At 32.2% G+C, this 15,931-nt stretch overlaps 1 protein-coding gene across 1 annotated transcript; it reads right to left on the bottom strand.

Moving 5' to 3' along the window:
• Positions 1–4,753: 4,753 nt before the first annotated feature.
• Positions 4,754–8,583, bottom strand: LOC113404540 (bilin-binding protein-like). Its single transcript, XM_026645462.2, has 4 exons — positions 8,429–8,583; positions 7,451–7,667; positions 6,533–6,640; positions 4,754–5,017 (listed from the first exon to the last, which is right to left on the bottom strand). The coding sequence occupies exons 1-4, from the start codon at positions 8,534–8,536 to the stop codon at positions 4,869–4,871; spliced, it is 582 nt and encodes a 193-aa protein (XP_026501247.2). The 5' UTR covers positions 8,537–8,583; the 3' UTR covers positions 4,754–4,868.
• Positions 8,584–15,931: the final 7,348 nt, after the last annotated feature.

Genomic DNA, 15,931 nt, shown 5'->3' with positions numbered 1-15,931 from the left:
TATTAACAGACTTAAAAAAGGAACATGTTTTACAACGTGTCTTACAACGTTCACAGTTTTTCAGTCATTAGACAATACAAACCGCTACATCCTTGCGTTTTAAAACTGTAATATCTTCAAAACTTTTCATTTAAATTACATGCTGTAAAGGGCCATATAAAGATTAATACTGTATTGCTCAAAATCGCTTCGAAAATAAGCCATTATTTATCGTAAAAAGTAAAGGATAAAAAATGGCTTTTGTAGGTTATCATAATTGATGTAATCGCACCCTACCTTGTCACTATATTTAATAATTGTGTCCTTAGTGGCGTGTTTCCTGACCTCATGAAACATAGTAGAGTATTACCAATATTTAAGTCAGGTAGTACATCAGACCCCAACAACTATAGGCCCGTCTCTGTACTACCAACTCTTAGCAAGATCTTTGAAAAGTTATTACTAAATCAAATGCTAGTACATTTTAACAATAACAAGTTGCTACACAAGAAACAATTTGGTTTTACAAGGGGTCGCTTGATAACTGACGCTGGTATTGAGCTCGTTAAAAATATTTACAAGGCCTGGGAGGAGTCACAGGAAGCCTTAAGGATATTTTGTGATTTATCTAAGGCCTTTGATTGTGTGGAATACGAAACTTTGGTCAGGAAGCTACGTCATTATGGAATTAGGGACACTGCACTCAGTTTTCTGATTTCGTATATGAGCAATCGGATTCAGAGGGTTGTTGTAAATGGAAAGAGATCTCCCGGGTCTCCAGTTACTGTGGGGGTCCCTCAAGGATCAATTTTTGGACCATTTCTCTTTCTTGTTTCTATAAATGACCTGACATATCTCCTAGGTGATAAACTCAAATTTTTAAAATAAAAAGACGTCTTTCAATATATGACGATGTGAACAATGCTCTCTCTGAAATAGTAAATTGGTTTAGTGTTAATAAATTGATGTGCAATAGTAAAAAGACAAAATGTATTAAATTCACTACTCCCAAAGTAAGATGTGTCAAAAGGAGTGTACTTTTAAACGGGGAAGCATTAGATGTTTTAGAATCAACAGAGTTCCTTGGTATGACAATAGTCTTTAAGCCCCAATGGGGCCCCCATATAAATAAATTGGCGAATAGACTCAGCCCTGCAGCCTATGCGGTAAAAAAAATAAACTTTTGACTGATATAGTCGTGGTAAAAAATAAGAAATTACATAATGATATTTATTATTATATTGTAATTATTTTTTTTAATGTACTTAAAACTTAGTTTAATTACGCTGAAGAAATAGAACTACACACGCGCGCGCACATACATGTCCCTTTTTTCTGTATTTTTTATAAAATAATTATATAAGCTCAGCCCAGAGTCTGTTTTGCTCTGTAGTTGGAAATATGTAAACTCCTGTGATTGGAAACCAAGTGAAGCCTGCGCCTGAACTGTGTGCGGTCGTGTTGCTTTTGTCGTTCCTCTGGTTTATGAGAGTAATGGAATAGACGGTGCACCTTTGGGCACACAATTGTACAGTATTATGTGTCCTGCGTAGTTGGCTGATCTTGAGATTATCGGCCGAAATCGATCAGAATGACGTCATATTGCACACACATATATATAAAAGTAGTTCATTTGATACATTCGCTCACACATTCCTTACAGTAATTAACGATCTATAAATTCGTCAATGATTAATAACTGTGATAAAAAAAAAGATAAAACTTTTGACGTATTAACAAAAAGACACGTCATTTTGTTCTACTGGGAATTTGAATTCGATTTTAATTCTGTATTCGCTTTTATTGCTTCACTATAATGTTCAACGCGTTCCATCTGCCTTGTAACCTATAATTTCTCTGTTTAGAGGGTGATCTGGTGACATTTTTTAAACAGGCTAACTTACGCTATATCCCAAATTTTGTAAATCTGTTTTCAGCGATAAGCTTGAGCACTTTTAATGTATGTGTTCAAAGTCTATTTAACCTATATAAAAAACCGTGGCCTTAGTATTTATTGATTTCTAGGCAGGATACATAAAATATAATTTTATATTACTGACACAATCTGTAAATAAAATTGTTGGAAAGGAGTAGCTACCGCGTTTCTTGCCGGTTCTTATCGATAGAATCTACTTTCCCAACCGGTGGGTTTACATTTAATTCAACTACTTGAATAACAAAATATAATTTTGATAATTATTTTGATTAAAAAAAATAGAAATCACTGATGTTTTCTATAAATATATTTGTTCTTTTCGTAAGTAAGTACAGAATTTGTAAAAATTAAATCAAATCAAATCAAGTTTATTCAAATAAACTTCACAACGAAGCGTTTTTGAATCGTCAATATTAAAATACTAACACCGTTTCGGAAAGCAGCCTCCAGCGAGAAGAAACGGCAAAAAACTCGCATAGTTGCTCTTTTCAAATAAACAGATTTACAATGCTGTTTTTTTTACAATAATTAGTGTCCTGTGATGGAACCCGAGCCTAAATAGGCGTTTTTTTTTTCTAAAAAGTACTATTTTAATGAATAATAAGACTTATTTATTAATTTAGTCTTAATAAACTTTTTAAATTTCGTAAATGGTAAATTGGTTACATTTCCCGGTATCTTATTATATATGCGTATACCATTGCCCAAAAACGTTCTCTTTACCGTATGCAAACAGAAAGTAGGGGTTACAAGTTTATTCTTATTTCTTGTATTAATAGTATGTATATCAGCTTTTATGGAAAACTTTTGTATATTCTTCTGTATAAACATTATATTATCATAAATATATTGTGAAGCAGCCGTTAATACACCTATTTCTTTAAATTTTTCGCGTAATGATGTCCTAGAGCTAATATTGTAAATAGTTCGGATAGCTCTTTTCAATATCTGCTGCATTACCCCATAACAACATTCCATATGACTAAGACTGTGAAAATTACTAAAATAAACTAGTCTAGCAGTACTTATGTCCGTGAGTTTTCTTATTGTTTTTATTGTATAAATGGCACTACTTAGTTTCCCTGCTAGGGCATACAAATGAGTGCCCCACTGAAGTTTGGAGTCAAGGGTTATCCCTAGAAAGGCCGTCGACTCAACAAACTCAAGCCTTTCATTATTCAAAATGACGGCAGAAGAATTTGATTTGACATTTGGCAGAGAAAACAAAATACATTTAGTCTTTTTTGCATTTAGTACCAAATTATTTATGTCAAACCAACCAAGAACCCGCGACAGAGCACTGCTTACAACGTCATAGTTGTTTAGTTTTCTGTCGAGTTTAAAAACAAGGGATGTATCATCTGCAGACAGTACAATGTCGCAAGTCTTATTTACAAAATAAGGTAAATCATTTATATATATTAAGGACAGGAGAGGTCCTAAAATTGAACCCTGTGGAACACCCATTTGCGCCAGAGCGCCGTTTGATTTTACACCGTTAACAGCAACCTTTAAAACTCTTTCATTAAGGTAGGAGGAAATGAATTTCAATGCAGGGCCCTTGATTCCATAATATTTAAGTTTTTCTAGAAGAATATCATGCCTAACGCAACTAAATATATTTACTAACGTTAAACACTATACTTTAAATTAATATTATTTATAAAGAGGCTACCAGGTGGTAAGTGGTCACCACCGCCCATAGAAATTAGGACTGTAAGAAATATTAACCATCCCTTGCATCGCCAATGCGCCACCAACCTCGGAAACTAAGATGTTATGTCCCTTGTGTCTGAAGTCACACTGGCTTACTCACCCTTCAAACCGGAACGCAACAATACTGATTACTACTGTTTGGCGGTAGAATTTCTGATGAGTGGGTGGTACCTACCCAGACCCTACTATCAAGTAATTAATTACTACTTCCAGCTTCCTCACGAATCACTCCATTGATAAAGATCGTATGAAAATCCGTTCAAGAGAAAAGATGCGGTGGTGGATTTACTTTTATAATTTTAACTTATAAATGTGATTAGTAACCTTAGGTGTGATTAATAAACATATAAAAGAAAAAGTAAAAATGTTTTGCTTGTATGTAAGGGGTAATCTCTAGAACACTGCTATTTATATATGAGAAAGTATATAAAGTATATATGTATTATAAATGAGAAAGTGGCTTTCACTGAATCGAATTTGATAAAACTTGGTATGAAACAATCTGGAGGTAGTATGATACCTCTGGAAAGACAATATGAGAAATAAATATTTATTATAATTGTGTTCTTGTACGGTTCTATATTTAAAGAAAATAACTCATTGTATTTTAAAGCCAAATAGCCAACAAATTCTAAATAATCTAATATTGATAACTGAAACTATCCGAAGCAATCGGATAAACTGAAATAATTTTACATCCGTAACCGTATTTGTAACCGGAAAAATATTCATAGATATGTAACTATAACATCCCTGGACATCATATAGCCTGTTACAACAACAGAAGTAAATATAAATAAACTACTTTATCATTATAAATCTCGAAATAATCTTTGTTATTTATTACAGATTAGAAAAAAAAATGGCGATTGACTGTCGGCCAAGCTATCATCGGAACTTTGTAATGTATAATTTATGTGGATATAAATAGTTTAGTAGAATCAATTTATAATATAGCTGATTAATAAACAACATATAATCTTATTTATATGAATCGTTTGATTTTCTTTACGACTTCCTCGATTGGAATAGGGTACAGATGTATAATGCGAGTATGTCTATGGAAAGGAAAAAAAATAACCTATTTTGTGGGTATGTATATTTAATAATATTTATTTAATGGGTTAACAATTCACTTCTTATGACGAAAATAATTAAATCCTTGTACACGTATATTTTGGTCACTCGTATTGTAAATCTCGATACTGTTCTTGTTAAAATCTAATTAAATTGATGTTTAGGCATCGACCCTGCAGGCTTCATCAGAGAAGTCTGGCCAGGTGAACTTGCTGAGGTCGAGTATCGCCGATTCCTTAAGGAAGTTCTCGACGGTAGTCTTCACGGTGTCTTCGAGAGTCTTTGTTCTGGATAGAACCCAGGCGAAGTCTGCAAGGACAATAATTTAATTTGACAGTGTGTCTACGAATAAATATTGAATAATTGATAAAATAACGTTCAAACCAACGTGCTATATTATCATGTGATAAACACTTATAATTGTTTAATAAAACAATTTTAGGTAACAACAAGACTTTGAATTGAATTGACGATGTTTCACAATGAATTCGCCAAAATTACAATAAACAAACATTGCTTATAATCCTAGTACGAATTTACACGAATTAGGTGATATCAGTCAAACATAAACCGAAGAGTGTCCAATTGTAACGCACAACTCACACAAAGCAACGCGCGAATGGACCAATCACAGAACGGCATTCAATGCAGTGCGTTCGCACGACGAAGAATAATTCCAATTTTGTTCGTGTAGACACACACATATGAATCATCATTACACAGGCGAGGCGATCGTTATGGATAAGAAATTTAAAAGTAAATTAAGAACTAAAAATATCTAGAAAATTCCTCCAACAGAACCCATCTCTTTGAACATTTCTATGTAAGTACTTTAAAAATAATCTCTTATCTTTGACATTAATTAGATACGTTTTAAAACAATGAATTATTCATAATATTATCAATGCACTAGAACAAGGTTTTTATCTTTATTTCTGTCACACTTTTAACAAAACTCATTCAAACGAAGGTGATAAATATTTATACAGTTATATTTATTATATATTATTTATTTATTTATAGAGTTGTCAATTTACTAAAATCAATTTTGCATAGTCCATAAAGTATCATATTAAATCAGCGAATTGATTCCAAAATTTACGTCAAATAAAATTTCCAAAGAACTTATTTTCTATCAATACGAGCCGACAAGCAGAATGAAATAGTTTGAGTAACCAATCATAATCCTGGACAGTGCACTTTTATTATCATGTGAAGAAAAACTATTGGATAAAATTCATAACTTATAAACAAGCATACACAGTACCGCTGGTACGGAAAGAAATACTTCGGACCTGTGCAGTATTCATTATTGTGTAATACTTGATGATTATCAGCAACGGAATGCTCTTGTATGGCTCCGACATTTAATCTTTTCATTATCGTTTTTTTTTATATGAGTCAATAGTACTAACCATTTTAATTTGGAATAATGTTCGATTGTACTATCAGTGAACGCCGAAGTACTGGATCAGATTTGGATAATTCCCCTCTATATTACTTGGATTATTTGATTATATCTTTTAAGAAATTTTTATCATATAAATTTACAATTTTTATTTAACTTTGACTAAACGCCGACTTTATATTTTTTATATAGAATATTCCAGCAGTTTCGACTGCCTCGTTAGTCTAGTGGCCTCAATTAGGGCAAATAAAAAGTTATTAAGTTTTTCGGTTAAGAAACTCTTGCAGCTGAGCTCTTTCTAATCGTATTGTGATTCAATTCAGTCGTTCTCAGATTAATTTTTAGAATGATATAGCCTAGAATATATTAATAGTTCCCTTATTAACTGAATTTAAACCAATTAATAATATTATTACCTTGACGGGTCTTCTTATCTTCGTCGAATTTGCAATGGTAGGCGACGGCGTAGTTTTTGTAGTCAGTGGCAAGAACATTTAAGACATTCTTAGTTTCAGCGCCGGATGCTGAAAGGTGAAATTATTTTCTGTACATAAATAGTAAATAAAAGTACATGCTTGGTGGTACGCATTTACTCGGTGGTACACTCATCAGATATTCTACCGCCAAACAGCAGTACTCAGTATTCTTGTCTTCCGGTTTGAAGGGTCAGTGAGCCAGTGTAACTACAGCCACAAGGGACGTAACACCTTAGTTCCCAAGGTTGGTTGCGCATTGATGATGTGAGGAATGGTTAATATTTCTTACAGCGCCATTGTCTATGGGCGGTGGTGACCACTTACCATCAGGTGGCCCATATGCTCGTCCTACCGATATTATAAAAAATAAAAACAAACAAAAAAACATGCTTCATGTAAATAATAATGCAGATAATTTCGGTACATCAGTCACGAAACATACCACTGAAATCAATTAATGTCTACTCATGTTGACCGCACCTATTTAGATAACTCTTTATGGTTCTCGTAATTTAACAATAGAAGTACATTTAAAAAATTAGGCGAGTGCACATTATTTGTTTCATTAATTGTATTTCATTTCGACAAGGGTTTACAACAAAATTTATTTAAGAATGATGCTTAATCTTGATGCGGATATAGAACTTTTTTAATTGAAGGTATGGACTTTCTCCGAGCACATCCTATATGGACCACTCATCTCGTATTCTACCCCAAAATAGGGACTTGGTTTGAAATGACATGACATCTTAGATACAAAGTATGGTGGTGCGTTGATTACGAAAGGGTCGGTTAATATTTTTCTTACAGTACTAATGTTCATAAAAATGTTAAATAACGAATATTATTTAGTCTTACGTCCATAGGGCAGGGTGAAGAGAAGTTTGCCAGTGTTTTCAGCGTCGTCAGCGAGCTTCGCGGTACCTTCGACAATAGCGAGCTTATTGTTGGCAACATGTAGGTGCTTTACTTTGAAGAAATCGCCCTCTAATTCGTACTCAGCACTACTGCACTTGCCAGACTTCTCAGCGTTATTTTGGTACCTGCCCAATTCGTACCATGTTCCCTGGCCATACTGTATAAAATAATAAAAATATATATATATGTTAATATATTATGTTAACATTCTTGAAATATATTTCGGTGTCTACATTAGACAGGTAACTAAATATTGGGATTACATTTGTACCTAGATTATAGAAAAATCTTCGGTACGTGTGTATGTTACAGATTCCCTCTTAACAAAAGTAAGTATTTTAGGTAAAAGTACGAAATATATGTATAAGATTGCCTATAAGAATAAAAAATACGGGGTTTTTTTTCTTCACAAAATAGTTTCGAAATTACTCATAAATTATATGTAATATAAGAAGCGGTCACCTGGAACTCATTCACTCTACTAGAAGACGCTTGAAAGAACTTTATTCCAAAAAAAATTTAATATGAACTAATAAAAAATTACATTAGAAGAATAAGTTATAGTTCGAAAAAAAAAAATCCACGAACAAGAATGGGACCTATCGCTACATCAGTTGATATATTTGCTTAACGAAAAACTTTTAAAGCAAAAAGTATTGTAACGTGACGTCATAGTCTACGACCTACGCCGCGTACAAATTAGTCATAACTCTAAACGTTGTACAATTTTAGTAATTTATTTTATTTTATTACTCCTAATCAATTTTATAGTATTATACAGCACGAAATAAATTATACACACAAATTAAGCAAATAACAAACAAGCGGATTTGAACCCGTAATCTTCAGATCACGTGCTCTAACCACAGAGTCATACATTTAATAATACTATAGTAATTATTAGAAAAAAAATCTTACAGAGGCAAAATTGAAGTTCTCAACCGGCTTAAGGTCTGGGCACTGAGAGTCGACGTAGACGTTGGCTGTGACCGAAGCCACCAAGGCGAGGATAATGACTGGGAACATCTTGTAGCAAAAGGTAGTTACTGTTGCGAATGCTGACACTAATTGACAGTGAAACGAGCAATGCATCCCCTTATATACTGGCAATCTAACTTCCTGGTCAGAGGTCATGATAAAATTCGGGATTCTATTTTTAATTTAAATTTTTTCGTCTCTACGTCACAATATCAATTATAAAGTTTTCCTTATCCCTGATCGTGTAGCATTTTCCGCCGCACTATAGAAATTAATTAATTTCGACTGAACTTGTTTTATCATATTAAATTTAGAACAAAGTTTTATATAGAAAGCATTCATATATTACCGTTAAGGTAGAGCTCCTAAGAAATGCATTCGATCGACCGTTTTTTCTAGTCTCGAAACCCTTTTATTTTGATGGGATAATATATAACCTATACCATTGTAAATATTAGTAATCGATATTTTGGAATCGGATGAGTATTATTAACAGACTTAAAAAAGGAACATGTTCTTAATTTGAATGTTTATAAATATTTTTTGTGTATATTCGGGCATAACTCCGTAATTTACAAACGAGTTTGCCAAATTCTTTTTTTTTTCACAAAAAGTTTAAAAAAAAAAGAGGACATATTTAAATTTCGTCAAGATCTGATGATGAGCTTTGGACACAGACAACGGGGTTCTTCAATGCCATCAAATATTGCTATATTGGTTGTCTTGGGTACGCTACTCTGAGGTCCCGGGTTCGATTCCCGGCCGAGTCGATGTAGAAAAATTTCATTAATTTTCTATGTTGCCTTGGGTCTGGGTGTTTGTGGTACCGTCGTTACTTCTGATTTTCCATAACTCAAGGGCTTTAGCTACTTACATTGGGATCAGAGTAATGTATGTGATGTTGTCCAATATTTATTTATTTATTTATTATTTATTGTTGCTTCATGGTATTCAATTTATTTTAATTTTTAAAAACCGTTTATAGGAAATCTCTTATAACTCAAATTTTACTACCATGTACAATATGTATTATCGTTTCAAAAAAAAATTGAAGATACGCTGCTTGTACCTAAAGCTTATAATTCGATTTTCGTATTATTACTGAAGTACGTGCGTGTATTCATTAATTTAAAAAAAAAACTGGCTAAAGTCTCGCATACGAAGGGTTCCGTATATAAAAATGGAACAGTGGATTTTTTTGCCATTTATATATATATATACAGAGTTATTGATAATTCGACGTATTCCCGTTAGGAGGTGATAGGGGTGATTATTTGCGATAATTTTAACCCCTATATGCATGATGCAAAATTGAACCATTTTTGAGTTATCACGTTTTTTTGAATTTTTTAAAATAAGTCAAAAATGCAACTTCAAAAATTTATTTAAAAAAAGTATCAATTAAAGTCTATATACAAATTATTGTCGAAAGACTCCTAACGGGAATAAGTCGGATTACCAATAACCCTGTATATGTGCCATCTAAAAAAATGGCAAAAAAAAATCATGACTTTCGTATGAGCCATTAAATATTTATTTTACTCTGTTTTTTAATATTTATTGCTATAGCGGAAAAAACATACGTCTCTGTGTACATGCGATACAGCCTAGTGACAGACGTACAGACAGCGGAGTCTTAATAATGGGGTTTGCTTTTAACCCTTTGGGTACGGATCACTAAAAATGCTAAAATAAGTTATCGGTCCTGATAATTGAAGGCTATCTCTTTAATTAGGCTGTCTAAGTTATCTTACATGCATATGTTTACACATTTGAGTTATCTTTACACTCAAAAATATATATTAATTACAAACAACGGCCTGTTAAATTAATTTGACAATATTTGAGCAATAACAAAGAAAAATAACGTCACCTTATTGTACTGTTACAATTGGTTTAAATATATTTTTTTTTATGTAGGACAACCCACAGTAAATACAATATCACATCAAGATAAAAGAATTTCATTTCAAAATTATCTAGGCAAATGTTCTACTATTTACAGGGAGTCTCACCATGGACAATATGTATTAAAAATATAAATTAAACATAATCAACGATTAGAAATAAGAAATATAATACATTTTTTAACCAATAAGATACCATAAAATTAGAAAATAGATGTGCTATTTTATATAGATGTCTATCTATCTATGTCAATCAAACGGGTTTTGACCGCGATCGTAAATTTTGATTTATAATTCAAGCGGTTTTACCTTAGAATTACACTTGTAACACTAATTATAAACAATTATATTCCTTACCGAGTATAATTCATATATATAAAGCAGAGTTAGCCCAGTGGTTAGAACGCGTACATCTTAATCGATGATTGCGGGTACAAACCCAGGCAAGCACCACTGAATTTTCATGTGCTTAGTTTGTGTTTATAATTCGAAGGTGAATTGGTGAAGAAAAAGATCGTGAGGAAACCTGCACATGTCTAATATCAACGAAATTCTGCCACATGTGAATCCACCGTAACCTTCTCCTTAAAGGGAGACATGCTGTTCATGTTGTATGTTTGTATACATTGCAGAATTATAAAGTGTATACCTATTCTAAGCTTCACACAATAAATCAAATCAAAGTATACTTTATTCAAGGAGGCTTTTACAAGCACCTTTGAATCGTCATTTAACAAACTATTTTAAGTAAAGCTACCACCGGTTCGGAATGTAGATTCTACCGAGAAGAACCGGCAAGAAACTCAGTAGTTACTCTTTATATATATAACATCATAAAAAAACATTTGTTTTTATAATTAATCTCGTGCTCGGCGGTGAAAAAAAAGATCATTAGAACTGCATACGGCTAAATTCAATGAAATTCTGCCACCAACTATAACTTCCAGATCATCTCCTCAAAGTTTCTTATTCAATAATTAACTTTATTGTGATTAAAGATCATAATCTGCTCGCAAAATGATAACGATAACATCAATACGGTCAATCTGACATGTATATTAATCAAATATTTATTTTAAACCACTGTTTTAGACGCATGTATTATAAGTCACGACACTAAACTTAGTTCGCGGCATCGCCATTTCCTGTTCCAGAGTTAATCTTGACAAATTACATATATTTAATATGTATACCATCTATTAATCTTATCGAGCTGGGTTTATTATCGAAGCCTCTTAGACTATTAACTCCTTTTGGGTTCAAATAAATTCGACCAAAGAAATTGAAATGAATTGTTAGATAGATTAATAGTTAGGTTAGATTTTCTTGATCATGTTTTTCTGAATATCATTAAATTTTTAATAAGATCAGAGGAACAGCTTGTAAATATTCCACTGCTGTACTAATGCCGCTTCTTCTTTTAAGGTGAAGATTTGAAACTATAACGCATCCGCGGCCTATCCCATGCTGTGCTCCGCTCGTGGCGCGGCGGGCCTCTCCTGAGGATATGTAAACGACCCTTCCTCTGAGCATTTATTTTTAAATACAGCTCCTTATGTCCTGTAGAGGGCGCCATATTTAGATTATTTTTTTTGTATAATTATAATTACTTTAGATACAGGAACAGATTAATATACCTGCTAAGTTATACTCCCTCTGTAGTCGGGCAAAAAATAAGAAAATTAACCGAATGACAATTATGATTTATTCGGTTACATTTAAAATTGATAGAATGTAAGTACTGGCTCAAGGGACACAACATCTTCGTTCCCAAAAAATTCAGGCTATTAAGCTCTGGAAAAATCTTACTTTAAATATTCGGGAGACCGAATCTTATATACATATATTTAAAAAACTCGTAATAGATCACTTTTTGTCTCAAATGCCTTTACACCAATAATTTATTTTATGTTTTTTTTTTGTATATATATATACTTTTTCTACTTCTCGTTATGTTTGAGGACATATCGTATATATTCGTACTTATTTTATTATGTGTATTGAGATTATATGCTTATATTTTATCTGTATTGATAATATAATTTATTTATTGATATGTATATAATTTGTGTATTCCATATTTGCATTTATTTATTAGTTTTAGTTATAGATTCATTATTTAATATTACAAAACCACCTCGTATTCTATGAGCTATCCTAATCTACACCGTTGGTTGACTGGAAGAGATCGCTCTGTAGCGATAAGTTCGACAAAATTGTACGCTTTTGTAATAAAGTAAGTATCTATTGCAGTAAAATGTCTGTGGGGAGTGGTTACGACAGATCACCACGGCCATGATTTTATTTTCTATAAATAAATTATCAGCCAAACACTTAAACATTTGATTGACTGTCAGGTCATAAACTGTTGTATTATCAATTGATTTTTATAAGCAAAACTTAATCTCTTGTAAAAAGTATTTTGTCTTTTACTATAAAAGAATTGCCTGCTACTGGCCACTAATACTTATTTCAAAGTATTTTCAATTTAAATATTTTCTTTAAACAGTCTCTTAAAATATTGATTCATTCGTTGAAATAAATTCAATTCGCAACGAGCTCTCTCTAGTATTTTTTTCCTAACCTCCAATTATAATAAAACAACTCACATTACCCTAACTTCCATTATATTAAAACCACTCGATAAATATATTACTTATAACTACAACAGCAAAGTCAGCAAATATCCGTCCTTCCTAGTTTGTCCTCCATCTTTTTCTCCAGTTAAAAATCCCGGGCTCCTCCGTGCCAGGCAGTACCAGCCCGCCTCACCACGCCACGAGACGGAAGAGACGGGAGTGCCACAACACGGTGTCGATAACCGAATCCGAAGTATGATTATTATCATACTTCATACATGTTATTTCAATTTAAAGAAAACGTATTTAAAAGTCAAAGCAAAGTACTAAATATTATTATTTCAATTAAAATTATATAAGTATTTTTAAAAAAATCATGACACAATATGTGTAAAAATATAGTCTAGTTACCAAGTTCGCTTAGAATATTATTTTTATGAAATGTTTGAGATAATTTTTATCGCCTGTTTTTACCGTGTTTATCGCTCATACGAACCGAGATTTCCGTATAATATTCTAAAGTAATACCTATAAAAATAATTTATACATGAGATTCAAATAGGAAATTCAATGACCTCGATATAAACGCGAACTGTTATCTGTCATTGGAAAAAGTACGTCTTGGAAGACAAAATTATTGTTTCATTTTTAAAATTTAAAAACTATATTTTATAATATATTTATAATAAAGTATTACCAAAACTATTTAAGTAATAATCGTTTAAAAAGTAACGTCAGGTCAAGATGGCGCTAGGTCAGTTATATTCTTAATTGAATCGTATTAAACTAATGTCATAAAAAAAAAATCGTCAAGTTATAAAACCTTTTTATTTAATACAAGCCTTAATTTAATCGATTTAATACCGAATAAAATATTTTAATTACTTATAATTTATTAGTAAGATATATAATCATAACACTTAGCTATAAGACTTAACGCGACTGATTATTAATAGATATAAAACATGATTGTAATATATCAAATATAAGTAATAAACAAATTTATTAAGAGTTAATTGACCAATAATTTGTGAACATACGATAAAAAAAAAGTTCATTTCCAACAATTGACTAATTGCTTAATTTTGATCATAATTTACATGTTTTGTTAATTAAGAGCCGAGATGGCCCAGTGGTTAGAACGCGTGCATCTTAACCGATGATTTCCGGCTCAAACCCAGGCAAGCACCACTGAATTTTCATGTGCTTAATTTGTGTTTATAATTCATTTCGTGCTCGGCGGTGAAGGAAAATATCATGAGGAAACCTGCATGTGTCTAATTTCAACAAAATCCTGCCACATGTGTATTCCACCAACCCTCATTGGAGCAGCGTGGTGGAATATGCTCCAAACCTTCTCCTCGAAGGGAGAGGAGTCCTTTAGCCCAGCAGTGGAAAATTTACAGGCTGCTAATGTAATGCTAATGTTAATTAAGGACTAGACCAAATTATTAGCAAAAATACGCTTCAACACCGGGAATTCATATTCGCTTTTGTTGCTACACTATGATGTTCTGCGAGCTCCACCTGACTTTTGTTTTTTGATCTGAATGTAATAACATCATGTTGTACCATAACATTACATATATATAACTAATAAACGATAATAAATTATATATGTACGTCCAATTTTAGTATTACAAGTATTTATTGATAGTCAAAAAAAAATAACTAGGCAAAATCAGCTACAGAAATTCAATGTGAGTATGTGATTGTTATCAATCTTTTGACAGTCTATAACCTCACGAGATAGATACGTATTTAGGTACTAAAAATATTTAATCATATTCTTCGTTCTGTTGATTTAAGTATGTGACATTTAAAATTTATTTATCCATTCGCGTACAAAAACTGGTTTCCGTGACAATTCAGAGATAACAAAGATTGAAACTTAAATAGATTTAATTAACATGACATTGTAGACCAAATATTTCATTGAAACTGAACCAATCCACAGAATATCAAGTTTATTCTGTTCATTTTTATTCTGTTACCTTTTAAACCGGAACACAACAATACTAAGCATTTTTGTTTAGCGGTCGAATATATGAGTGGGTGGAACCTACCTAGCTTGTACAAAACCACCTGTTGAAATTATTGATAACCGTGCGTCAGTCAAGAAACAACAAAGGCTTAGGTATCAAGTAATTCGGTAATTTGATAGATGATAGTGTTAAGACCAATTACTTCCAAACTTCGATGAAAATCCTCAACCCAGTTCTATACAAGGTTGGAGTTTGGACCGAACCGAGGTTTGGACCCAGTAATTTCCAGATCTGCGGCCTAGCTCCAAACCGAACATGGCAACATAACTACCGTTATTAACATTGTTTTCCATAGGCTTAAATTATACATAAATGATCCTCGCCCACTCCTCAACCATTCGCAGAATTGTCTAATTCTTGCGATTAACTAAATGCTAAAATTGGCTCTTGAAATTCAATACACCGTTTTCGGTCTGTTTAGCTAATTTGACATCACAACGTTTAAGGATTTAAATTAGTTTTTCCACTTCTAAAAAAAAACAAAAAGGTTATCATTCGATTGTAATTCTTTAATGTTTACTAGCTCATTAGATAGAAGGTAGAACTCTGCCATTTATGAAGCGATTTTGTAAATTATTTTTGTTGGAAGAAAAAATTTGAGGCCGGTTTATTTTGGTTAAAATTTTATATTATTTTAATTAAAGTTTAGATAGAAATGGTGCTAAACACAAGAGCTTTAGCTACTTACATTGGGACCAGAGTAATGTATGTGATGTTGTCCAATGTTTATATTTATTTATTTATTATATTTATAAGAACAATTCTGTCTCAATACATTATGTAAAGATTAGAATCAGATCTAGATTGTACAATCGTTAGAACGCGTGAATTTAAATCGATGTCCACACTTAGCACTAAATAGTAATTATAATTTATCATAGGCTTTATAGCAAACAGCGTATTTCTAAAATG

This window comes from Vanessa tameamea, chromosome 19 (genome assembly GCF_037043105.1).
Source record: "Vanessa tameamea isolate UH-Manoa-2023 chromosome 19, ilVanTame1 primary haplotype, whole genome shotgun sequence".
Classification (NCBI taxonomy): domain Eukaryota; kingdom Metazoa; phylum Arthropoda; class Insecta; order Lepidoptera; family Nymphalidae; genus Vanessa; species Vanessa tameamea.
Note: the sequence above shows the minus strand (reverse complement) of the source record. Positions and strands in the feature narration are given on the sequence as shown.

Coding starts and splice junctions, on each gene's coding strand:
- LOC113404540 (XM_026645462.2), bottom strand. CDS start 8,536: ATGTTCCCAGTCATTATCCTCGCCTTGGTGGCTTCGGTCACAGCCAAC. Junction 7,668..8,428: donor AGAACTTCAATTTTGCCTCT/GTAAGATTTTTT, acceptor TATTTTATACAG/TATGGCCAGGGAACATGGTA. Junction 5,018..6,532: donor AGATAAGAAGACCCGTCAAG/GTAATAATATTA, acceptor TTGTCCTTGCAG/ACTTCGCCTGGGTTCTATCC.